This window comes from Mus caroli, unplaced genomic scaffold (assembly GCF_978045245.1).
Source record: "Mus caroli unplaced genomic scaffold, Mus_caroli_1 scaffold_6, whole genome shotgun sequence".
NCBI classification, from domain to species: domain Eukaryota; kingdom Metazoa; phylum Chordata; class Mammalia; order Rodentia; family Muridae; genus Mus; species Mus caroli.
In genome coordinates, this window is record NW_028227261.1 from 24,327,200 (window position 1) to 24,353,494 (window position 26,295).

Consider the following 26,295-nt stretch of genomic DNA (forward strand, 5'->3'; position numbering starts at 1 on the left):
GCTGATGCCCACAGAGGCTGGGATACTGGGGCAGTGCATGGTAACAGCCCATAGTCTAGGGTCACATAGGTGACTGTCCTTTGGGCTCTCCTCAGGAGACTGCATTGAAGTTGAGAAGAATTTTTTTTTTTCGATTTTTTTCAAGACAGGGTTTCTCTGTGTAGCCCTGGCTGTCCTGGAACTCACTCTATAGACCAGGCTGGCCTCGAACTCAGAAATGCGCCTGCCTCTGCCTCCTGAGTGCTGGGATTAAAGGCGTGTGCCACCATGCCTGGCTTTAAGGGACTCTTAAGGTGTGGGATTTTCCTAAGAAACCAATAAAAGGGAACCAAGCCTGGTGGCAAATAGCTGTGATCCCAGCAGAAAGATGGGGGAGTTTAAGGATAGCCTGGGCTACATAGGGAGATCCTGTGTCTAAAAAAAAACAAAAAAACAAAAAAAAAAAACAGTATTTGCCTAGAATGTAAAAAGCCAAGGATTCCAGAGAGAGAGCGAGCTCACGAAAATAACCCACCAGGGTGGACGGTCCCCACTGTCGGGCCTCCAGGGAGGCTAGTGTTAAAGGGTCCTTGCTATTGCTTGAGGGGTGTGAACCATGACAACCCAGGAGGGAGGGAGGGAGGGAGGGAGGGAGGGAGGGAGGGAGGGAGGGAGGGAGGGAGGGAGGGAAGGAAGGAAGGAAGGAGCAAGGAGAGAAACACCCTGTCCTCTCAGGTTTCTACTGGGGCCTCTCATTGTTAAAAACAACAGGAAACTGGGGAACAAGGGAGCCATTGATGCTCTCCAGAGCCTTCTCAGGGCCCTGAGCCTGAGAAGAGTGGACACTGTATCTGGGAAGGCCAGCACTGCCCACCTGCCTGGCAGTGCCCTTCCTCAAGCCCACATCCCTGTGGCTTTGGCCCCTCTAGCTTGAAGACTGGTAGGGAGGGGTAGGTGGGCTGTGGCTGGTACCACAGTTGGAAGGTGAACGGCCGAGCTCTTTCCTCTCAGCTGTCCTTTGGCAGCTTTCCAAATTCCTGATGTCCACACACATTCTGGCATTGAAGGTGGTGCTCAGGGATGGCCCATAAGAGCCATGGCCTGCACAGAGTGTGTTTCTCATACCGGGAAACAATGCACCGCACCCACAGGCTGACAGGTGTGCTGTTGCCACAACAGGCCCCAGACAGTCACCCCAAGCCATGACTACTGGCACAGATACATCAGAAAATGTACATCTTGGCACATTACCACACTCTGCCAGTCATACAGCAAATAGCCTGAGCCTTCTCGTATATGCACAGGAGTCGGTCACCATCATCCATGGGGCGTTATAATGCAGCATCTGGAGTCTGAACCTCTTTGACCACTTTGGCCTCCGCTTTTGTCTGTAAAATGGAAACGTAATGCCATTCTCTGGAGTTGTTGTTACAGGGGTGAAATGTGAACTCATGTTCGCGCGGACCGAAGTGCGGCATCTGGCCTGGAATAAGTCGGGCCAGACAGCTGTTGGTGTGACCTTCCGCCACTCCGCCCTACCCCCTCACATCCATACACGTGTGTGTGCCAGCTCCAGAGAGTACCCACACCCATGCAGTACTGGCCAGACATCCTCAGGCACACGTGCCCTCCTTCAGACAGGCCTGCCAGGGCACGTGTACATTCATAGACAGGTTCCTTTGGCCCGGAACACTTTCTCCAGCCAGCGACATGGCTCGCTTCCCAGGACCTTTAAAATCTTTGTTCAGTTGAATGCCATCTTTCAAGGAGGGACACCTTGCTAAGTCCCTTGCTACACACCTTTGTAATACATCGCTGCCCTTCTCAGACCACATTGTTTATCTACCCTTTAGGGTGTAATTGTCACAAGGGGAGGGGCCCTAGGACCCACAACCATAGGCTCAGGCAGGGCATACACACACACAGGACTTCTGCGTTTCTTTTCTCCTGAACCAAGCACAGCCAGGTGAACCTGCGGCCCAACTCACTGAGCCTGCTGTGTTTATGCTCTTCCTAGCTCATAGTCAGGGTCACGTGGCCAAATAGGAGGGAGGGTAAATTATGTCTGAGAACATTCAGCGGCAGCCTTTCCAGCCATTTGGAGCCATGAGTAGAAGGAACTGAGGCACCTAGCCAGACCCACGGGGCAGGTGAGGATGCCTCTGATGACTGAGGATGCCCTCTCATGACCGAGGCCTCCTCTGCTGTTTAATTTTGTCCACTCCGGCTGGACCCATCAAAGCCACCACTTCAGAGGAAACTAATGAGGCTGAATATGTTAAAGGCTTTGCAATCCCCAGATCAAAGAGGCAGGGTAAACAGTGGGCAGCGTCCAGAGGCGAGTGGCCAATGGCCTGAGGGAACATCTCCCCAAAAGCTGCACTCCTGGGCCCAGTTAGCTGCCCCCATCTGACTTCAGAGAGATCCTGCCCTCTCCACAGGACCAGTTTACAGTAAGCTAGAACACGCTCACGTCCGCTTGCTAGAGAGACCCCTCCAAGTCCTCCAGCCTCAGCTTTCATTTCAGAGTCACCCTGCTCAATTCCTGGGGATTCGATGGAATGGGCAGACCTGCTCACCAGAGGCCAGGTTTTGGGCCTCTAGGACTCCAGGGGCAGAATCTGGAGAGATGAATATTTATTCCCTTTAACAAGAAGTCTAAGCCGGGCATGGTGGCGCACGCCTTTAATCCCAGCACTCGGGAGGCAGAGGCAGGCGGATTTCTGAGTTCGAGGCCAGCCTGGTCTACAAAGTGAGTTCCAGGACAGCCAGGGCTACACAGAGAAACCCTGTCTCGAAAAACCAAAAAAAAAAAAAAAAAAACAAAAAAAACAAGAAGTCTAGACTTCTGAGGCAACATGGAGACTAGCCATGCTCCCAGTTCATATTTGCCAAGCTGGGGGGACAGTAGAGACGCTCCAAGGCCACTCCTTGGCCCCTCCCACAATACAAGCAAGCTCTGCCTGGGGAGGTAGTGCCAGCCTTAGGCCATAGAGAGCCTTTCCCCAGGAGAAAGATACAGTTATGGTCAGTGTAGACATTTTTTTATTGGTGGGAAGAGTGCAAAATAGCAACAAATCCAGAGGTGTGGGGAAGGGATGGGATCTGCCGCCTTCCCGATAAGTGAGAGTCCTATTACCAAGCAAGTGGGGGGGGGGGGGAGGGAGTGGTCAACTCGACTGTGGCAGCTTTGGAACCCAGCAGCCTCCAACAATAGTGCCCAGACAGCCGGGCTCCTGGAAGGCACAGGGAAAGGAGATGGGTGAGGCACTGGGACGAGTATGGGTCGCATCCAACTCTGGCTCTTTGGAGATCGGTCCACTGTAAACCTCACAGCCCTCAGGAAATCCTCACAGTTTAGGGCAAGGAGGTTTCAGGAGACTGAACTCCCATCCCACCCAAACCCCAAGGAGCTGCTCTAGACCTTAGTTTACCTCTTCCTAGTGATCAGCGAGGTTGGATCCCCAGGCTCTGTGAATGGCCCAACCGTACCCCAACTGAATAGCCCTGTCACATGATATCATATTGTGGCCACTCGAGGAGTGTCTGGGTCCCTGTGGGCTGACCTTTTCTAAGCCATTGAAATCAACCCATGGTGATGCTACTGAGGCTACCACACAAGCTGACTTTGTCATTTCCAGACAGGTAGCCTCTGTGTCCCACAGTCACGCAGGTCCAAGAGTGCAGTGTGATGACCAAGGGGTCCTTCTGTCAAGAACCCTGACTTGGCTTTAAGCCCCTAGGAGCCTTGTGCAGGAAAGTCTGGTCTGTTCAAAGGCCCAACCCTATAGTGCCGGGCCAGCTGGCACAGGTGGCCTGTGTCTGCTTACATCCTCCACACATACCTGATGACCCCACCCCACCCCATGGCGCTCATTCCCTTCTGGCCAGGATCAGAGTCAGTTGCAAGGCAGCCAGGTAGGATAGGAGTGAGCTCGGGGCAGCAGAGGCTGCATGGGGGTCACGTAGTAATTAACAGTGGCTGGGACCACCCCATCTGAGCCAGGACGTCGCCAGGCCAGGGCAGCCATGGCAGCAGGGCCCTGTTCAGCCAGTGCCTGGAGGGCGAGCATGGCAATAAGGTCCAGGGTCTGGCGGCGCTCGTGGCTCATGAGACACACTGTGCTCTCGTTGACCACCTGGTGCAGTGTCACAAGGCAAGCATACCGGCGGGCTGCTTCCGCTCCACCGAAGTGGGCCTCCAGGTAGCGCTCCAGAATGCGCCTCTGTTCCACCAGGTCCGGAAAGTCGATGAAGAAACGTGAACACATGTATCGCTGGAGGGCGCGAACGTCAGTGCTGGGCCTTGGCCGGAAGCCCCGAACCAGGAGGTGGCAGTACTTGAGGAGGCCACCACCTCGGATCTCCTCGGGGCTGCGTGTGGCGATGACACGGTGCTGCAGGTGCTCCAAGGCCTCAGCAAAGTCCCCATAGAGGCTCTCTCCGGTCACCGTAGGGTGGAAGGCCTCCGACATAGGTGTGGATGAGCACTGGCCAAAGAGGAGCAGCGAGTCCAAGATGATTTGGAAGGAGTCGATGCTGAATTCAAACTGGCGTCTCACAGAGTCCACGAACTTGAGCTCCACGTTCTTACCGCTCTTGTTGGACAGTGAGATGAGGCTCCAGCGGTCCAGGTCGGTGCACACTTTGACCAGCTTCTGCACGTAGGCTTCCTTGAGTGTCAGCGGCGTTATCTTGGCCCGGCTCACTCCCGCTGGCAGGAAGTCCAGCAGGCAAGCCAGGACCACTGCCTTGGTGAGCTGGAAGGACGCCTCACTCCGCAGGTCCATCTGGAACACCAAGTCCAGGTCCTTGTAGCCTAGGCCGCTCTCGGGGTGCAGCACGTGGCTGGCGGCTGAGCCGTGCAGGCGCACGCTGTGTACGCGCAGTCCGTGTTCTTCCAAGCTGCTGCGGACCACCTGCAGGGGAGGGGAAATGGGTCAGGCGCCTGGACCCCTCGGGTCTGCACCAACAACCGTCGCGATTAATCATCCCACCATCCATCACTGCTGACCAGCTTCTGTGGCTCTGTGAACCCTTTTAACTCGCTAAGCCTCGATTTGCCAATCTGGAGAAGGGCCCAGTTGAAAGGACTGACTCAGAGGAGCAATAAAAATAACAAAGGCGAGCAGAGCACTTACTAAGCACTTTACATTAAAGTACAGCCTCACTTAATCTTCATAATAACCCGCTGAGGCAAGGTTTAGTCCTGCATCCCCGGGTTGGGAAATAGAAGCACAGAGAAGCTTGAGAGCTGTCCAAAGTCACACAGCCGGTAAATACAGAGCTGGGCACTCAGCTCAGAGCCTAGGTCTTCCCACGGGGCTACCTGACTTTCCTGACACTGCAAGCCACACATCTGGTATCATGCCAGGCACTGAGTGTAACCAGCTCAGGGGGCCTGCTTAGCACCCTACGTGCCTACACACATTTAAGGTCCATGACAGTCCTTTTTGAGGGCTACTATCCAGTCAGCAGACAGAAGACCCGAGGTACAGAGGTTAAAGAAACATCTTAAAGGTCATAGCGTCTTCAGGCTAAGACCCAGGTCCTAAGTTGGTTAGATTTTGCAAGTCCACATGTTTTGTTTTTTGTTGTTGTTGTTGTTTTTGTTTTGTTTTGTTTTGTTTTGTTTTTGAGAGACAGGGTTCCTCTGTATAGCTCTGGCTGTCCTGGAACTCACTTTGTAGACCAGGCTGGCCTCGAACTCAGAAATCTGCCTGCCTCTGCCTCCCAAGTGCTGGGATTAAAGGCCTTTTTAGGTGTTTTGAGACAGGGTTTCTCTGTGTAGCCTTGGCTGTCTTAACACTCGCTCTGTAGACCAGGTTGGCTCCAAACTCAAGAGCTCTGCCTGCTGAGTGCTAGGATTAAAGGCATGTGCCACGCTTATAGATTCTTAAACTTTTCAAGTTTTAAAAGATTTTTTTTTATTCTATGTGCATGTGTGCTTTGCCTGCATGGATGGATACAAGTGCCCATAGAAGCCACAAGAGGTCTTCAGGTCTCTTGGAACAGGAGTTATACAGGTGGTTATGGGATGTCATGTGGGTGCTGGGAATAGAAGCCAGTCCCCTGCAAGAGCAGCCAGTGCTCCTACCTGTTGAGCCTTCTCTCCAGGCCCGTGTCTTTCTTTTGATTATGAAATGTGCTTGCACGCGTGCGCACACACACACACACAGCCCACCCCAAGGAACCAGGGAAGCAAAACACCACATGAACTTTCCAGATGGGAAGACTAAGCAAGCCTCCAAGCTGTGATTCCCCAGCCACTTAGAAGGCTGAGGCAGAAGCATCCGGAGGACCCCACCTGGAGCCCCAGGGCTGATGGCGTGGGAACAGGACAGGGACACCTATAAGTCTTAGCTAGAGCCCTGGGCAGTGGCAGCCGTGGGAGGGGTGGGGAGCTGGGGTGAATACAGACGTTAGGTTTCTCAGCAACCCCAAGCCCTTCACACACGGTCCTGAAAGTGACCAGGCAGCATTCCTGCCCTTGGTGACTCTGCTACCCCACCTCACTGCCAAGTCAGCGCCAGCTCTGGGGCAGGTTGTTCTCTGGCCTCCCAGGGAATTAACTGCAAAGAATGCATCTAAATGCTGAGGAGGCAAGCCGCGGTGGGGCAATCCGAGGCGAGGTGGCAGGCGGCTGGGCGGCTCCCTCCAGGAAGACTTCCGGAAGGAGTTGTCATGGTAATGGAGGTGGGAAGGAAAGGACTGGCCGCAGGAACGTTCAGCACAGGGGTGGGACAGGGAGGAGTACCACGGTCAGGTATTTAGTAAGCACCAGATGCAGGACCTCAGCAGAATCCATGGAGGGAGAGGGGACTGGGGTGTGGCTGAGCTGCAGAGGACATGTTTAACACGTGTAGGGCCCTGGACTCCACCCCCCAGTACCAAAACCTAACAGAAGTAACCAATGAGAACCCTCAGGGATGGTCTTCAAGATCCCCACGTTATAGATGGGGAAGCTTAGATTCACAGGCTTGAAGAGGCATCCTTAAGATCAAACCCATGTAAGACTGACTCCAAGCCGGTCCTTAGCCACTCTCTACAGTTGCCTCCCCACCCCCCAGGACATCTTACCCTCTTACCACGCTCAAGCCCAGGCTTCAGAAGCAGCAGACTAGATCCGTTCGTGTTCTAATCCTCCTGACCTTTCAACACTTTAGCTGGGTGTGGTGGAGAATGTCTGAAATCCTAGCACTTGAGAGGCTGAGGCAGGAGGATTACTGGGAGTTGGATACCAACTGGGATATTATAGCAAAACTGTGTGTCAACCAATTTCTCCATTTCTGTCATCTATCTATCTATCAATCATCCATCTATCTATCTATCTATCTATCTATCTATCTATCTATCTATCTACCATCTATCTATCAATCACCTACCTACCTGTCATCTATCTATCTATTTATCTATCTATTGTTTATCAATCATCTACCAATCACCTATCTATCAATCATCTATCTACCTATCTATCTGTCATCTATCAATCATCTATCTATCTTACATAAAAATTGTTTTGAGACAGAATCTCAGTGGCCCAAGTTGGCCTCAGAATAGTTGAGGCTGACTTTGAACTTCCAACCCCCTACCTCCATCCCCTAAGGATAGAATTGTAGGGGCAACACCACACTTTTTTTTTTCAAAGTGAGAATGAACCTCAAATCTCTGAGTCCCAGAGCAGTTAGTGGTGGGAAGGTGGGGGCTGGGAAATTACTGCAGTTGTCAAATGGATCTTTCATGGCACACCTTGGCAACTGTCCCAGGTAACCAATGAGAGAAGTGCAGACCATCCCCCTCCCTAGTCCCAGGTGAGCTGACTGGGCCTTAGCGCCAACTCCTGTTCCTCAGCTGATGCCCACCCCAGGGCATGGCTTCTGGCCTGGTAAATAGGTAGCAACTCTCTCATTAAATCCCCTGCGTCAGGGCCATGGGGCCAGCTGTGTCACCCAACCATTGGCTGTTGTCTCTTTCCCAGGTATGACTACAGCCAGTTTGACAGGCGGTCCCCAGATACTGCCACACCCAAGGACTGCAGGGCAGTTTGCAGCCTCCCCAATCAGATTTTCCAGCTACTGTAGAACAGTGACTGTACCCTCCTTTCTTCCTTGCTGAGGCACCCAATTCCCCAAACTGCTCTGTCCAGGGTTTCTGCTGAGACCTTAGGAAGACTGAAGACTATGCAAAGCTTGCAAGAGCAAGCCCTCTGGCTGCAGCTGGAGAGATCAGATCATTCAGTTCAATTCTCTGGGCCCAGAGAAAAAAAGCAAGTGACTCACTCAAGGTCACAAAGTCAGGAACTGGCTGAATTGAACTCGGACCTGGTCTCCAGAGCAATGGCAAAGGGGGCTCCTGTAAGAAAGTGGGTCCCTTTAACCAGGCACCACAAGCAAGGATCTGTTTTCTAGCTGCTCAGACTGTTGGCTGGAGGGAAGACCTTGTTGAGCGCAGAGGCAGAAGGCATCTTCCATTCTTGACAGGGGAGACAATTTAGCACTTGTGAGAAGCCCTAGCAGGCTCCATCCTCTCCCCCATATCTCCCTCCTGCAGCCTCCCACCCAACCCCCTATCCCAACAGCTTTAAGAGCCGTCAGCTGCGGATCCCCACCAGAAGACAGACTGGCTGCATAGGCAGGTGAAGGCGCATGGTCCCTTGGGAGTCTGGAACCATAAAGGATACTGCTGAGTAGACAAACCCACATCCATTGGACAGATGGGGCCACTGAGCCCAACAGAAGGAAGAAACAATGAACTTTACAGGAGGCCTCTGCCACCTCTCCACTCCACAGCTAACAGCTCCCTGTTCTGGGATGACCAGCACAGGAGGACTGTGTCCTGCAATTGGCTCCCACAGACTCACTCCCCTCACATGACTGGGGGGCCGAGGTGGGTACCCAGTCACATTCCTGCTCAAGTTCGGATACCTGTCCCTGCAGAGAGGCCTAGTCACTATGAGTGCCCCCATTTCCTTCCCATCCTGCCTGGAATTCTGGAGTTTCCTTCCAGAGAAAAAAACTAGCATAAGGGTAGTGACACACCTGTAGTCCCAGCTACGGAGGAAGCTGGGGGCAGGAGGATCATTTGAGTTTCATAGGTGCCTGGACAAAACATAGGAGGACCCTAATCTCAAAACAAAACAAGCTGAGGCCATTTACTAATAATCCAGGCAACGTCAGGGGAGCATGGAATGCCATAGCCAGCCCCACTGGGACAGCCAGTGAGTCAGCCCGAGAGAATCCGTCCCCACACCCTCCACCTCATTCCCCGTTCCTAGGGAGGGAGGGCAAGACCTACTGTCCCCCAACAGCCACCCTCCCTCTCTGTGGAAGGCTGTAGTAAGAGGTTGGAGAATGATAGGCCCTGCTTTACCTGGCTTGTGTGGAAAGACCATGATTGACAGTAACACACAGGAATTAGCACTAGCTAAATTTTCTGGGTTTCATTATCCAGAGACTTCAGGACTAGATGTTGAGTTTGGGAATCTGGGGGGTGGGGTGGGATGGGGATTGGGGGGGGGAGGAACTGTTGATCAGGTACCATCTGCTCCTGGGGAACTCCAGAACTCCCTCCCTGAACCTGACTGACCTCCACCTCACTGGATAGCCTTCGGTAGGTAGCTCCCCCTCCCACCTGAGGCCTCAGTTAGAATGGGGTATAAGAACGGGCATCCTCTGGTATTTCAGAATACCACAGTGCTGTACGCAGAAAGAGCAAGTTTGGGGTCTTGCAGGGTTAGGTAAAAAGAGCTGGAGTTTGATGGGGGAGGGGAGCAGCTGCCAGAATCTGATCCTCAGGAGGGAGATGGTGCTCTGGGGTCTGAACCTTGGGCCAGCCTTCATTCTAGCCTTAAGGGAGGAGGAACCCCGAAAATGGAAATTTGATGCTATCTTCAAAGGGGTGAGGTCTCCGTTCTGGCCGCAACACGTGGGAGGCTGGGAGTTTTCCCAGGGATTTCTGGGCTGTTTCACCTAGGCAAGGCTTCTTGAGCCAAGGGTTGTGGGAACACAAGGGCAGAGTGCCCTAGAACCCTGAGGGTGCAGGAGGTTTAAGGATATGAGGTAGAAGAAGAAAAGCTATTCTGGAACCAGGTACACACACACTCCTCACTGGCGACTGCCAGGGCGATGTCCCAGCTAGTGCCTCCTCCATCTCCACGCCACTTCCCAGCCAGGGTCTTGGTGAGTGGTTCCCAAGGGAATAAGGGGTCCCCAGAACGGCGGGCAGGCAAGCTCAGCAGGGTGCAGGAAGAGCTGAACTAGTAGTCCGGGTTCCTGTTTCTTAGTTTCTCTAGCTGCCGGGCCAATCGTAGACTCCAGGTACCTTGCAGCAGACCACCAACCCACCCCCGACCCTGCCAGGGCCCTCCTTACCTGCACGATCTGCTGGGGCTGTACGCTCAGCGTGGGGAAGTTGCCTCGTCCGTGAATGGGGATCGGCTCTTTCAGCAGCGCGTCCAGCCGCTTCACCTGTGGCCAGCTCAGCCGACTCTGGTGCCGTCCCAGGGAGGCCGAGGAGGCCTCCGGGTCCGGGCCGCCGCCGGCCGCCCCAGCCGTGGCCACTGCCGAGGCTGCACCGGTCCCCACCTGCGCAGCTGGCTGCTCCAGGCTCTCAGCTCCACTCTCCCACGGCATCATTCACCCGGCCCCGGTGCCTGGACGGCAGAAACCCGGGAATGGTGAAGGCGAGGAGGGCAGGGAGAGTGGCTGTGCACGGGCCAAGGCAGGGTGCGGGGACCCGGCGGCGGCGAGGCAAACCCAGGGAACACCCCCGACGGCAGGGAGGACTAACAGATCTTAGAGCCAGGCGGCTCGGGCCCAGCTGACACTTATAGGCCGCGGGCCGCAAGCCCATTGGTCGGCACAGCTGTCATACAGCAGGAGATGCCCTCCTCTTGTCCCTCCCCCTATCACAGGCCAACACAGTTTTGCAAGGGAATCGCTGGCTCTCAGGAGTTTCTGATTGGCTGAAAGGCACGCCCCTTCCCCGCCCCCTCTCTCGGACCGCATTCCCTCCTTTGGTCTTTAAAGAAGCTGCTGCTTGCGATTGGCCCGAGCCTGCCGGGACTTAGAGGGACAGCGCCCTCCAGCGGCAGAAGTCGAGGGAGGTCTGTGTAGAGTAATGTTGCAGTGTTAACAAGGCGGCCGCTTTCTAATTTATTTTTTTGATTGGCCCTTCGAATTACCACATGCCTGGCGTACCTGTTCCATCTTAGGTGAGGTGAAATCTGCTTAGAGAGAGGGCGTTATTACCCATCATCACATAGCATGCGAGTGTCAGTTATAGTCCTGATGGAAGTTTAAAGATCTATGTAGCTCTCTGCTCCATCTGGGCCGACCCAGGGTTTTTCTGGGATGGATATTACTATTTTTTTCTCTCTCTCTACAGATCATAGAAGCCGAGGCTTATTGCTACTTTTGAATCTTATCCCCTCCTCCTTTTCAGATTTTAAATATATGTGTCATGGGCAGGAGGGAGAATCGAAATCGAATCGCCCCATTCATCGCCTCAGTATTTTTTTCTTGTCATTCTCGTAATAATAATACAGCAAATTCTGTAGCCTTCTGTTCTCCTAAAAGGCAGACAAAGGAGTAAAAGACAGGGAAGAAGAAACCAGGACTTAGAAACAGCTACTATACCCCAGTTTCTGTCAGGGCACAGCTTGACCTGCCTCAAACCAGAACACACATTTCTTCTTTCTGAAAGCCGGCCTCAGCCTCAGATCACTCTAAAAACCCCTGTAGAAGGCCCCGAGCGTTCCACCAGATGTGTAACCCCAGCATTCCAGTGGTGTGGGCAAGAGGATGAGACGTTCAGTTATCCTTGTCTGCCTGTTGAGTTCTGGGTCAGCCGGGGATATGCAGTGAGACCCTGTCAACAACAACAACATCATCATCATCATCAACAACAACAACAACAACAACAGGCTGGAGATATAAAGCGCTGACCAATTGCCCACCTAGTGTGCTGGAGACCCAGGCTTCAACCTCTGGTGCCACAAAACGGGGGGGAATAAAAATAAGATCTTTGACTGAGTTGTCTCTGAACTCTAGATCCCCGCGGCTTCTGATGAAAGTGTTTGAGGTCCAGCTATAATACTCTCCTGCACATGGATTTGGCTCAGTGGCTCAGAATGCAAGAGCCTGAGTCTAATCCCCAAGCCCCAAAACCAACACAAGCCACCACAAAGCCACGGCATAGCCCCGACACATTCTCCCTCTGAGTCTCCAGGAGACATGGGGGAGGGGAGAAGAAAACTTACCTTCTCTTAAACATGCACTAAGTCATGTTACATATGTAACGACTCATTCCTGAGAATATGCCTCAGCAGGTGAGATCATTTTTCTAGATATGCAGATTAAGAAACCAAGGCTCCAGAGGTCGTGAGTGCCCAAAGCCATAGAACCACTAATTGGCAGGACAGGGCTTGAATTCAGGTCTCCTGACTCTGTTGTCAACCCCTCCTCTTAGAAGTTGGCACAGGTCACAGGGTCACATTTGGCACAGCCCCGGCACTACCCACAACACCCATCCATTTGTTTATTCATTCTTTAGTCAACATATGTTCACAGGGAATCTACTAGGTACGAGGTGCTGAACTGTGAGATGGGTCAGGCGAGGTCCTAGTTCTTCTAGAACTTTCTTTTTTTTTTTTTTTTTTTTTTTTTTTTTTTTTTTGGTTTTTCGAGACAGGGTTTCTCTGTGTAGCCCTGGCTGTCCTGGCACTCACTTTGTAGACCAGGCTGGCCTCGAACTCAGAAATCCGCCTGCCTCTGCCTCCCGAGTGCTGGGATTAAAGGCGTGCGCCACCACGCCCGGCCTTCTAGAACTTTCGACTGTAGAAAGACAATAGTGATGTAAACAAGACATTTTGGATGGTAAGAGAAAAATGGAGTTGGACTGTGGGAAGGAATCGCTGAACCAGGGAGGAGAGACCTTGGATGCTTGACCAGGGCAGTTTCTTGTCAAGGTGACTCTGCCAGGCCCCCTTCTGTCCTCTCTGTGTTTGTCCCAGAATAGCCAGGGTAGCTGGAGAGATACCAGGCTACATACTCACACATGCCTAAAGGCTCAGCTAAGAGGGCTGTTGGCATCTACTCTCTCCATCTTCTCAATGTATAAATAGAAAAAGTGGGGTTAGAAAACAGGAGGGATTTATTCCAGGTGGACCAGCTATGCTGAAAATCATTCAGGGACAAGCTGGGGCAGTGGCCTTCATATAGACTCGATCAAGTTTTCTAAGGAAATTCAAATCTCGTTTTCTATCTCCTTCCTTCTGTCTAGGGCAGGGCAAGCAATTAGCCAGCACATGTACTGTGAATCAGCCTTTTGTCAACGCTTCCATTAGCAAAGCTAATGCCATCCATGTTTGCCCAATGTGGCTAGGGTTGACTTGGGGATGTAGGAAGCTGAGAGAGAGAGAGAGAGAGAGAGAGAGAGAGAGAGAGAGAGAGAGAGAGAGCACGCACAGATGTGCCCAGTAAGATCTTTTGTTTCCATTAAAATCACCTTTGAGAGTATCCATGAATGAAGGGAATACACACTCAGGGTGCATCTTGAGTCTGGGTGTATCTGGGTGGTTTTGGAATTATACAGGTGAAACTTTGCCAGGAACCTGAACATATTCCCAATCTTGGTTATGACTCCAACTGATTTTAAAAGGGAACTTGCCCTCTATGATAATGATTCTCAGTGATGGAAGGCAGTCTCTTTGCCTGTCTGGACCCCAGCTTCTTATTCTGTAAGATGGGAGAGAAATAGAGGCAGGCTCTCCCACTCATACCATTTGATTTGAGGACTTGACTGCTACATTGACTCTTTAGCTCAGGGACCCCAGAGAAAAGCATCCTGGGAACTGATGTGCGGCTCCTTCACAAACCCACCTCACTGAGCATGCTCTCTGCCTTACACTTGCCGCGCCTCAGATTTCAGAACACCGTCTCTGGGCACAGGAGTGATAGATTGCTCACTTTGCCTGAGAGGAAAGGAAGACTGGGTACACGAAGCCATTTGCATGGGGCCTTAGAATTGAAAAGAGAAACTTTGTATCTAGGTCTGGCTGACCCCAGGCCTAAGTCCTAGTGAAGACCTCAGCTGGGATGGCGACTTTGGGGAGGCAGATTATATACAGGTGATCCTTCCCTGCAGAGGTTTACCCATTCCCTCTTCCTGTGGCTCTTGGCTTCCAGCCTGCTTCATGTGCTCATGGCCAAGGAGATGGACGTTGTCATTACTGATAATTGTACCCCTAGCAGGCATCACCTTTCCTCTGGTCTACTTACACTCCCAACCCCGACTCCATTAGCTCCTTCACACACCAGCCCCTTAATCTACTGGACCTCCTTTCTCTCACTGTCCCTGGACCCCCTCCTGTCCTTGATTCCCCCCCCCTTAACTCCCAGATCCAGGGACAGAGCAGTAATTACTTCCTTGCATACATCCTCGACTCCTTAGTTTTCCTGCTCAGCTCATTAAATTGCCACCACCTGCAAAACCACACCCTGGCTCATCCCCCACAGCTGACAGTGGCTCAGGAGGGGCGATCTGCTGATCTCACTTATCCTTGGGCCCACCACCTATCATGTGACTCAACCATCTTATTACCCTCTCCGGTCTTCGAGGACAGAGTCAGGCCCTCTTGTCTCTCCTCAGCTCCAGCACCTTCCTGTGTCCTTTTCTCTGGGGGTGGGGGTGGGGGTGGGGATAATGACCTTACTTTTCATCTTTCTAGAACAGTGGTTCTCAACCTGCCTAATGCTGCTACCCTTTAATACAGTTCTTTATGTTGGGGTGACCCCCCCAACTGTAATGTTATTTTTGTTGCTACTTCATAACTATAATTTTGTTACTCTTATGAGTCACCATATAAATATTTGCTTTTCCAGTGGTCTTAGGCTAAAAGGTGACATGCCCCACACGTTGAGAACAGACCAACCAGAAGGTATTTCCTCGTATTCTCAACACCTCCTCCACCCACTCCAGTCTCTGTGCTTGGGTCCAGCCTCCCCACCACAAGGATGCGCCTGGGTGCTTGAGCATCCCGGGCCCCTTCCTCACACCTACAGGAGAACTCTCCCTCTCTCATTGACTGGATCATTCTAATCTGCATTGAGACATAATTTTGAAAAAGCTGGATGTGTGCTGTGATCCTCTTACAAAGGAGGTAGACATTTGGTTCCATCCTTCTACCTAAGCTGCCTTTGTCACGGTGAAGGTCACATTGCTAACTCTAATCCTCAATTTCCTTTCTCATCTTTTTTCCCTTTACCCTTCTTTCTTCTTCCCTTTTGTTTATTTGTTTTTTTTTAATTTCCTTATTTATTATTATGTCTATGAGTCCACTGTCGCTGTCTTCAGACACACCAGAAGAGGTCATCTGATCCCATCACAGATGGTTGTGAGCCACCATGTGGTTGCTAGGAATTGAACTCAGGACCTCTAGAAGAGCAGTCAGTGCTCTTAACCGCTGAGCCATCTCTCCAGCTCCGTTCCTTTTCTTTCTTCCTCTTTCTCTTGTTGGAGGATGATTTTGTGCACTGTGTGTTCAGATGCTGATCGCTATGCCTGGACATTGGAGCATCTCCTCTCACCGTGATGTGTAAAGATTCTTTTTCCATCACCTCCGATTGGCTAATAAAGAGCTGATTCAGCCTATAGCTGAGCAGAAGAGAATAGGGTGGGGCTTCCAATCCCAGTTAGGAGGTCCCAAAGAAAAACAAGAGACCAGGGGAAGGAGAGGGACCAGGAGGATTCCCTGTGAGGTCTCCACTGGAGAGCACCCATTAGGACACACATGGAACAGAGAGCAAAACTCAGATAAAGGGCCACATGGCTGAGAACGTAAGCAGCCATAGAGATTAGAATAGACGAGGATCTGCCCGGCATAGCTTTGGCAGCCTGTTAATAAATTTACTAGGTTTCTGTGTCATCTATTCGGGAACTAAAATGGGCTAGAGTGGGTGTAGAAATGCCCTGTCATTATTTGGGAGCAAAAGGGATGGGAAAGCCCCCAGAATTACTTTTACATTGTTCGTTTTCTCCTTTCCTGTTAGTCCACTCCCCCACTCTTCACCCCTCTGTAGAAGAACTCAAGAAAAGCCAACATCCCTAAAGTGATGTAAAGAACAAAGAGATGAAGGAGGAAGAAGCAGTGCTGCCTGGAGCAGCCGTCACAGGCCTGGGCAACCTCCTGGATGCAGGGGCAGCGGCAGGAGGAAAAGGATGCTGAAGAGAGCATCCAGTACCCACAGCACAGATTGGACAACGTCAGCAGACACCTGAACCCTTCATGAAACAATTCCACATCCCAGTCTTTAGGAACCCGATTGTCAGCGTTCAATGCTCTTCCTAGCTCCAGCTGTGGTGTGGCATCCAGAGAAGCAAGAGGCAAAGCCAGGGTCTCCTTTTGGCCCCTTGGGCATTTTCTAGAAATATTCCTCAACTCATGCTTGTGTGTCTTCTGATGAGAGTGTGGTAGCACTAGGTATCATGATGCACACCTTTTATCCCAATGCTAAAGAGGTAGAAGCAGGCAGGTCTCCCTCTCCCTCTCCCTCTCCCTCTCCCTCTCCCTCTCCCTCTCCCTCTCCCTCTCCCTCTCCCTCTCCCTCTCCCTCTCCCTCTCCCTCTCCCTCTCCCTCTCCCTCTCCCTCTCCCTCTCCCTCTCCCTCTCCCTCTCCCTCTCCCTCTCCCCCCCTCTCCCTCTCCCTCCCCTCCCCCTCCCCCTCTCGCCCCCTGTCTCCCCCATCTATCCCCTTCTCTCTCTGTGAGTTTAAGGCCCGCTTGGTTCATATAGTGAGTTCTACTTCCAGATAGGGCTACATAGAGAGACCCTGTAAAACAAAACAACAAACAATCCACAAAACCAACAACAGAAAACCCCATAAAATAAGACCGTCCTTTTACTCAGCCTTGACTCTGGGCAGCATTAGAATATGAACCTTTTTCAGTTTGAACAGCAACTCTCTGGATTCATCTCAGGGACATTTCTGTGTGAATGGTGTCTTGAGTTGCCTCTCATACATCAGGGCCAGCTGTTGTTATCTGGATAACATGGCAGATGCCAGACTATGAGATGGATGGTCATGCCACCAGGGCCTGCAGCTCACACCCATGCCAGAGGGTCCATAGGATGTCACTTATCAGCTCCACAGATTTCAAACTGCTCCTAGGCCACCTGGCGGCGAGACCATACAGCCTGGGCAATGTCTCAGTCACCTAAGGCAAGCATGGAACATAGGTCCTGTGTCTGACATACAGCCTTTCCATCAGTATGCTCTCAGTGCAAGGTGGGCACTGTCAATTGACCACAGATACACCCCACCTCTCTCTCTCTCTCTCTTTTAGTTTTTCAAGACAGGGTTTCTCTGTATAGCCCTGGCTGTCCTGGAACTCACTTTGTAGACCAGGCTGTCCTGGAACTCAGAAATCTGCCTGCCTCTGCCTCTCAAGTGCTGGGATTAAAGGCGTGCACCACCACTGCCCAGCTCTCTCTATCTCTCTTGCTGTTGTTGTTGGTTTGGTTTGGTTTGGTTTGGTTTTGAGACAGGGTTTCTCTCTGTAGCCCTGGCTGTCCTGGAACTCATTCTGTAGGAAAGGCTGGCCTCAAATTCAGAGATCTGCCAGCCTCTGCCCCCTGAGTGCTTGGATTCAAGGAGTGTGTCACTGCTACCCAGCTGGACCTTGTATTTTTTTTTTTCAGCGTGGTGATTAAACCCCTCCCCCATCTCTCATACTAAGCATGTGCTCTACCACTCAGCTCCAACCAGTTCGGGTTTACAGTTCCAGTTTTCCTTTCATGCCAACTCTATTTTACTGATACACGATAGTCCATGTTTTATTTATCTTTTATTTATCCAGCAGCTGATGGACGTTTGGGTTGGTTTCACTTCCTGGCTGTCATGAAGAAGGTTGTGAACATATCGGTGTGCTTTTCTGTTACCTGGTTTTGTTTATTTTGGGAACTGCTAAGGTGATTTTTGTTAGGCCTTATGAGAAACTGCTCAACCATCTTTCCGTGAGCAGTGCACGGCAGCTCCATTTCTCTACCTCCTTGCCAACACTTGTTCCTACCTGTCCCTTGGTCCCGTATCATTATAACCATGTTAGGCTGTGTGAGACGGTATCTCACGAGGTTTTAATTCTTTATTCTAAATAAGGGGAGGCCTTGAATGTGGAGGACACACATAGGACAGTTTGCTTCACCTTTTTCCATTGTATGGAACCTGGGGATCAATTTCAGGTGGTCAGACTTGGCACCATGTGCCTTTATCCTCAGAGCCGTGTCAGTGCTTTAGTGACTGCTTTGATTTGCATTTTTCTATAGCTGATAATGTCTTTTCAAGTGACCATGGTCATCTGAGGCTTTTTTATTATTATTTTAATTTTTTTATCCACTTTACATCCTGATCACAGTCCCCTCCCTCCTGTCTTACCAGTCCCACCTTTACAAATCTCTGCCCCCGGGGCTGGTGAGATGGCTCAGTGGTTAAGAGCACCGGACTGCTCTTCCGAAGGTCCAGAGTTCAAATCCCAGCAACGACATGGTGTCTTTCAACCATGTGTAATGGGATCAGATGCCCTCTTCTGATGTGTCTGAAGACAACTACAGTGTACTCATATACATTAAATAAATACACTGTAGCTTTAAATAAATCTCTAAGAAATAAAAAAAGAAACAAATCCCTGCCCCCACTGCCCCACCCCTTCTCCTCAGAGAAGGGGAAAGTTTTATTTATTTGATGTATATGAGTACACTGTAGTTGTCTTCAGACACATCAGAAGAGGGCATCTGATCCCATTACACATGGTTGAAAGACACCATGTCGTTGCTGGGAATTAAACTCAGGACCTTCAGAAGAGCAGTCAGTGCTCTTAACCACTGAGCCATCTCTCCAGCCCCTCGTTTGAGGATTTTTAAGGACTGTCTTCAGACCCTTTGCTTCTTTGTTTGTCTCTGGTCATCATTAAGTTCCTCCTTCCCTGTGTCCCAGTGCTAGGTTTACAGGCCTAGCCTTTTGCGTGAGTGCAGGAGACTTGAACCCAGGTCCTCAGGACTGGGCAGCAAACACCCTTAACCTGCTGAGCCATCTCCCCCTCCCCTTTATCCCATTTCATAAGATGTCTATCCCAGGCTAGGCCTGAATTCACTTGAATTCACAGTAAGCAATGCTGGCCCTTAGCTCTTAACCCTCCTGCCTCTATTGCCAGAGTGCTGGAACTGCAGCCACTAGGCCTGTTCTCTATAATATTTTTATCAGCATATAATTGTGCATATTTATGGGGTACAAGCTGTACTTTAACATATGTATATATTATACAATGATAACATCAGCATATATTTCACATACAAAATTCCTCATTTCTTTTTGCTGAAATAATTTGAAATCCTCCTCTTAGCTATTAGGAAATATCTGTTACATAATCTAGCCAGGCGGTGGAGGCGCACACCTTCAATCCTAGTGCTCGGGAGGCAAAGGCAGTTGGATGTCTAAATTCCAGGCTAGTCTGGTCTACAGAGTGAGTTCCAGGACAACCAGGGCTACATAGAGAAACCCTGTCTCAAAAAGAAAAAAAAACAAAAAAAAAACCAAAACCAAAACCAAAACCAAACAAACCAACCAAACAAATAAACAACCCAACAAGAACAAAAACAAAACCCAAAAAGCAAAACCATAATTTAATACATAATAATCTATTACATAAACATAATTTGTTAACTGTGGTCCGCATCTGTAAACAGAGCACCAGAGCTTAATCTTGCTGTAACTGTTAGCTGGCTTTGTACCCACTGTCTGATCTCTCTTCTCCCTTCTACTTCCCTTAGTCTTTAGCAACTACCTTTCTGTTTGCTGCTTCTAGGAGGACAGCACTCTTTTTAAAAAGCTTTATTTAATACTTTTTATTTAATTTTGTTTTTTTTTCGAGGCAGGGTTTCTCTGCATAGTGCTGGCTGTCCTGGAACTCACTCTGTAAACCAGGCTGGCTTCCAATTCACAGAAATCCACCTGCCTCTGCCTTCCAAGTGCTGGAATTAAAGCACCACCATTGTCTGGCTAGGATTTATTTAATTTTTAAAATTGATGTGTATATGTGTATGTGTGTGTGTGTGTGTGTGTGTGTGTGTGTGTGTGTGTGTGCACATGTATGTGGTACCCAAGGAGGCCAGAAGAGGGCGCTAGATGCCCTGGATCTGGAGTTATAGGAAGGTGTGGGCTGCCCAATGTGAATTCAAGTCTTCTGGAAGCTCAGCAGGGCTCTGAACCCCTGAGCATCTCTCCAGCCCGAGAGTAACACTTTAGGTTCTATGTTATGAATGAGATCACGTGGTTTTTGTCTTTCTATCCATGTACTGACAAAGACAGGATCCCACTTTCCTATAGTTTACTGCTTGTACATAACCACATTCTCTTTATCTGTTCTGTGGATGCCTCTTTGAGCAGTGTTATAGTAAACATGGGGTGCAGATGTCTCATCACAAGCTGATTGAAATTCCAACCCTGCTAGCATTCCTTCTAGGCTCCGCCCCAAAGTTTCCTGGCTTAATATAAAAGGGACTGTCTGGCCCCTCTCTTATTCTCTGCCCCTCCTCCCTCTCTCCCCACACCCCTTCCCCCACTCTCCATGTGTTCCTGGCTAGCCTTCCTTCTCTCTCTCTCTCTCTCTCCCCCTTTCTCTCTCTCTACTCCCTTCTCAACTCCCCTCCCCATGCCCTAAATAAACTGTATTCTATACTGTACCCGTCCTGTGGCTGGTACCTCAGAGGAAGGGATGCCTCAGCACAGGCCCACAGTGGCACCCCCTCCCACCACACCATATCTCACTCTATCAAACATATCCTTGGCTCCCTTTTCTTTTTTATAAAACACAAGAGACCCCACTTAGTAGTGGAATTACTTAATCACATTACAGTTCCATTTATGATTGTTTACATTTATTTGTGTGTGTGTGTGTGTGTGTGTGTGTGTGTGTGTGTGTGCGTGCGTGCCTGCCCGAGTGCACTCATGTGCAGTATTTATGTGGCCATGAGAGCCATATTCCTTTAGCGGTCACTTTTGGGAGCTGTTTTCTCTTGCCATGTCAGTTTTGTCTTGCCATGTTGCTTCCTGAAGGTGGCAACTCAGGTTGTCACGGTTGTTAGCGTGAGGTTTTACCTGCTGAGCCATCTCATCAGCCTATTTAAAAATTTTAAATTATTTTTTATTTTATCTGTTTTATATACTCTATATTTATTCCATAGGTGCTTTTGCCTGCATGTATGTGTGACACTTTCATGCTTGCTGTCCACGGAGGCCAGACGAGGGTGCCAGATCCCCTGGGGTGGGAGATGCAGACAGTAGTTCCCTGTGGGTGCTTGAACTCAAAACCGAGTCCTTTGAAGAGCAGCCAGGGCTCTTAACCATTATACCATCTCTCCAATCACACATCTCCTAGGCTGACCTTCAATTTGCAGATAGCCTTGAACTTCTGATCTTTCTGCCTCTACTTCTTGGAAAGCTGGGATTACACGGTGTCGCTGTATTACCCAAGACCTCACCTATGTGGCTCGGCAAATGCTCTACCAACTGAGCTCCATGCCCAGCTCCTTAAGTAACCGGGTCTCGCAGGAAGTGGTGAAACTTGGCCTTAGACAGGTCCCCTGGGGTGAAACTTTGCACTGGGCTCTCCCTAAGATCACTGAAAGCTGACGCTCCTGTTTTCCCAGAAAGCCTGGTGCTGTGGGAGTCCGGTGCAAATTTCTCACTTTAACCTCCTAAGGGCTCTGTGGCCTGGGTGCAGTTCACTTGCCTGGGTTTTTCATCTTCATTGAACTGCTGGCTACTTCCAGGACTGGCGTGGAACATCCAGTGTATCGGCATTCAGCATCACTCTGCCCACTCTCCTGAGAGTGCTAACTTGCTAATAATCTGGGGCAAGTTTCAGACAGGCGTGGTGTGTCTGCTCATTGGTGGAGAAGAGCAGAAAGTAGGGGGAGAGAGAGAGAGCCGAGCGGGAAAGGCAGGGCCATGAGAAAGCCCAGCCGGACTGAAGACAAGCCAGCGAAGGCCATTAAGAGTGGCTGGCAGGGCCAAGTGCTGGAAAGAGCTTGACCCCACTTCTCTTAGGTGGGCAGCTAGTGAAGTCCCGCCTTCTTATGAGCCGTCCAATCAAAGAGGAGGCAGGTGGAGACACTGAATGAGTAGGGCGAGGAAACTGAGGTCCTGAAGTGCACTCACTTCTGTCCCCTCGGGGCCTGGATGACTAGACTGAAAACAGGAGCCAGTGAGCAGGAATGGGTTCCAGGGTCTCAGCCATCGCGCCTCCCCTCTCTTCCCCCACCCCCCTTTTCTGTGACAGGGCTTTTCTGTGTAATGATCCTAGCTGTCCTGGAACTTGCTTTGTAGACCAAGCTGCCTCTTTCTCCCAAGTGCTGGAATTATAGGCATGTGCCGCCACACTGGGCTCTACCACCCCTCTAACAAATACTTTGTAACCCGTCTTTATTCAATAGAACTCAATTCGTCATACAGAACAGCCTATGGAGGCGTTCCCAATTTGAGCTGTGAATGGGGGACAGCCAAGATCTTAGGTGGTCCTACAACTCTGACCCTTTTGCCCCTACCTCCCAATTTCAGACTTGGGTCACCACTCCAGGTGACCCACGAGGTCACCTGGAGTGACCACTCCGCTCCACGAGGACACGGAGAAGGGAGAAGATGGGGAGAAGAAGGGGAGGAGGAAGATGGTGTTGGGGAGTGGGAGGAGGAGGAAAGGGGGAGGGGGAAGAGGAGGAGGAAGAGGAATCAAAATGTTAACTGAAATGTAAAGAAATACTGGAAAGTAATTACAGGGTCCCTCTCTCTCTGACCTGTATGTACTTAGTCTGACTTGTCACAGGCATCTCTAAGAGTCAACTGGGGACGGATTATTGCAGATTCTGAAGTTACCTGCCTGCGGAGGGAGTTGGAAGTACGTTTCCACTCGCGGCTGCCCCTCTGCTCTTCCCCTAGCTGCAAGCAGTCACTCCATTCCCCCCCACCCCCCGCGAAGCTGTTGGGCAGATGGGGAGTCCAGGACACACAGACAGACCCCTGTGTAAGGCCCTTGGGCTAGAGCTGTCCCCTCCCAGACCTGACCGAGGGGCAGCGCCGTCCTGGGCTCGCCCTGCCGCTCAGCCTCATTCTCCGCGCCCACACGGCTGGGCACTAGCTGCAGACACAGCAGTTCCCACGGGAGCCGTGGGTCCTAGGAACACACCCCGGGCGAGGGAGGATGCCCCGGCATTGACGTCAGAGGGGCGGAGCCTCAGCGCCCCACCCTCTGCCTGGTCGGTAAATCCCCGACCTGGCGTGGATTCCCTTGGCTCCCTTCTGTCATCTCCCTTCTCTCCGTCTTTCCCTGCCCTGTCTGGTTTAGGTTCCTGCAATGGGGAGGCCGAGGCGACCCAACTGTCTCTCCATCCTGATCTATTTGCAAGAAGGCAGCCTCGGAGAGCTAATGTTCTGGGTGAGGAACCGGTGCGTCCTGGGGAGGCTGTGAGCGCTTCAGAGTGAGGCCAGAGAATGATCCCTTCTCCGCTCCCGCCCTTCCCTGCCGGGACAACAGATTATAAAGTGCTTGTTTCAATTATAAAAGCTTCCAAGGGGGGCTGGAGGTTCAGTGGTTAATAGAGCCTCGGGTTCTCTCAGAGGACTTGAGTCCAGCTCCCGAAATCTACACCAAACGTCTCACAACCACCTGGAACTCAGATCCAAAGAATCCAATACCTCTAGCCTTCGAAGGTACCTGCACACACATAGAAACACCCACACAAATACGTATAACTTGAAAAATAAAATCTTTCAAAATTTTAACTTAAAAAATGTAAAAAAAAAAAAAAAAAAAAAGTATGTGTCTAGGGGCTGGAGAGGTGGCTTAGCGGTTAAGAGCGCTTGCTGCTCCTGCAGAGGACCTGAGTTCAGTTCTCAGGACCCACAAAGACTCACTACTCAGGTAACTGCAGTTCTAGGTGACCTAGCACCCTCTGCTGGCCTCTGCACCAGGCATGTGTGCTACCCATGTATCCCCACAGGCAAAACATCCATACGCGTAAGATAAAAATAAATATACTTTTTTAAAAAAGAAAGGGATATGTATGTATGATGGGCAAGCACTTGCTGTGGCTAGCATGCAGAGGTCAAAGGTTGACTCCATGCAGTCTGGCTTTGTCTCTACCCTTTACTTGGTTTCCAGTGGCAGAACTTGGGTCTTCAGACTTGTGTCACATTATCCACTGAGCCAGTTTGCTGGCCCCAAAGTGTTTCTCTGGAGTGCTTTCTTGCCTCCACCACGTTCACAAATTTGCTGTTATTGCCCAGAGACACCACATCACTAACACCAAGTATCTGAGCTAGGAAACGGGTCCAGGAGTTGAACCTTATATGTTGGACTGTACCAAGATAGCTTTCCTGGGTCTCCTGGGCCTGCATTATTCGGGAAGTCAAACCATTGCTATACTTGCCACTGGGGTCTCCGAGGGGCCAATGAGATCTTTAGGTTTGGATGTCAGAGGTGCAGTACGGAGAGGCGGCGGCGGGGGGGGGGGGTCTTGCTCTCAGGTCAGGTAAGGCTCTAGACCTACACCACACACAGATATCACACCCCACACCCCTCCCTCAGCTCTCAGATGGTCTCTAGGACTGACACGAGACTGTCTCCTGCCAGCTCCCAAGGGGCAGTTAGGGTATAGGAGGTCAGGGGTAGGGTAAGAGTTCTCCAGATCAAAAGAGGAGCCTGACAAGGAGGGAAGGGGATCTAAGGCCTCAGAAGCTATACTCTGCCTTTAAGCCTTATTTCCTAAGATAAAGGTGCATCACTCAGCAAGAAGATGGAAGGGGGTTAACGGTTCTTATTTGTCTGTTTATTTGTTGGGGTTGGGGATCAAACCCAGGGCCTTCCATACACATGCGAGGAAAGTTCTGGTCCCTAAACCACACCCCTAACCCTTGTATAACTTTAATTTTTTCAAATGTTATTTTTAATGATGGTTCTTAAGACACTTTAACCTTCCTTGTAACCCATCACCCAACAAAAGTAGTGGAAAAGAAAGGATACGGGGGAGTGGGGGTGGGGGAAGCAGACCTGTTTGGAAAGGTTCTTTTTTTTTTTTTAAGATTGATTGATTGATTGATTGATTGATTATGAGTACACTGTAGCTATCTTCAGACACACCAGAAGAGGGCATCAGATCCCATTACAGATGGTTGTGAGCCACCATGTGGTTGCTGGGAATTGAACTCAGGATCTCTGGAAGAGCAGTCAGTGCTCCTAACCACTGAGCCATCTCTCCAGCCCCTAGAAAGGTTCTTTGGAGCAACTCCCATCTGTGTCATCTGGAAATCGGCAGTTCAGTTCACAGGTGGGCGGGCAGTGGCAGCTCGATCTCAAAAACACCTCACGGATACACCAAGCATTCTAGTTTGGTAAAGTTGGGTTAGCAACAGTGGTGGCACAACCTAGCAGAGACAGCCAGGGCTCAGCCTTGGTCACCAGGAGAAGTTCTCAGCTGTGCCTCTCTCAGGGAGATGAAGATCAGCAAAATGAGAGCCCCACGAGCCTTCACAGCTAGCTGTACCAGCAAGCCAAGCTCTGTGGCTGTCATTGCATGGAGTCCTATTTATACCCTCCAAACATCAGGTGTCCTCCATGTGTCTTACCTCACAGCACGTGCATCCAATCAGCCCGAGTCCTCAGAAGTGGCGACAAACTGCAGGACACCACCAGAAGTTTTTTGGTGCATTTCTCTCTATAGAGTCCTGACAAATGCAGCTCAACTACACAATGTAAGGCGGACTCTGTTAGCAAAGAATCCTTCATCACGTGTCCTTTCACGTGCTTGCTTTAGCAGAACATCCTCTCTCCTGTGTCTGCTTCAGCAAAATGTTCCTTCACATGCTTACCCCAGCAAAACACCAACTGACTGGCTTTCCAAAGAACCCTTAAGTTTCCACTTTACCTTTTTTGTTGTTGTTGTTTTTGTTTTTTCAGATCTAGGTTTACTATGCAGCTTGGGTTAGTTAGTCTCTATCTAGCAATCTTCCTGCCTCATCTCCAGCGTGCTGCGAGTACAGATGTATGCCACTGCGTATATTTTAACATATTTCTCCAGGTTTGGTTTCCCCGGGCAGGAGACTCAGGCCTGGGCTACAGGGCCAGTTGCCCTTGGAGCCTGTTTGGGCTCAGGGATCAGGTTTTGTCATGATTTTAGAGTTGAGCTGGGGCCTGCTCTGGGTTCAGATGGAGGTATGAGTGTTTTCTCTCAATTCATTGGGGCCCCAGCCTGAAACAGAAGGAGCTATGTCT

At 50.6% G+C, this 26,295-nt stretch overlaps 1 protein-coding gene across 1 annotated transcript; it reads right to left on the reverse strand.

Annotated features, from left to right (window-relative positions):
- Nucleotides 1–2,990: 2,990 nt before the first annotated feature.
- On the reverse strand, nt 2,991–10,910 carry Tent5b (terminal nucleotidyltransferase 5B). The gene is made up of 2 exons (XM_021161286.3): nt 10,350–10,910; nt 2,991–4,898 (listed from the first exon to the last, which is right to left on the reverse strand). Exons 1-2 carry the CDS (start codon nt 10,611–10,613, stop codon nt 3,879–3,881), a joined length of 1,284 nt encoding a protein of 427 aa, XP_021016945.1. The 5' UTR covers nt 10,614–10,910; the 3' UTR covers nt 2,991–3,878.
- Between the last annotated feature and the right edge of the window lie 15,385 nt (nt 10,911–26,295).

Bases quoted from the DNA above. Each gene is read 5' to 3' on its own strand.
- Tent5b (XM_021161286.3), bottom strand. From the start codon at position 10,613: ATGATGCCGTGGGAGAGTGGAGCTGAGAGCCTGGAGCAGCCAGCTGCG. The intron at 4,899-10,349 runs GTAAGGAGGGCC...CCTCCCCTGCAG, and splicing joins AGCCCCAGCAGATCGTGCAG to GTGGTCCGCAGCAGCTTGGA.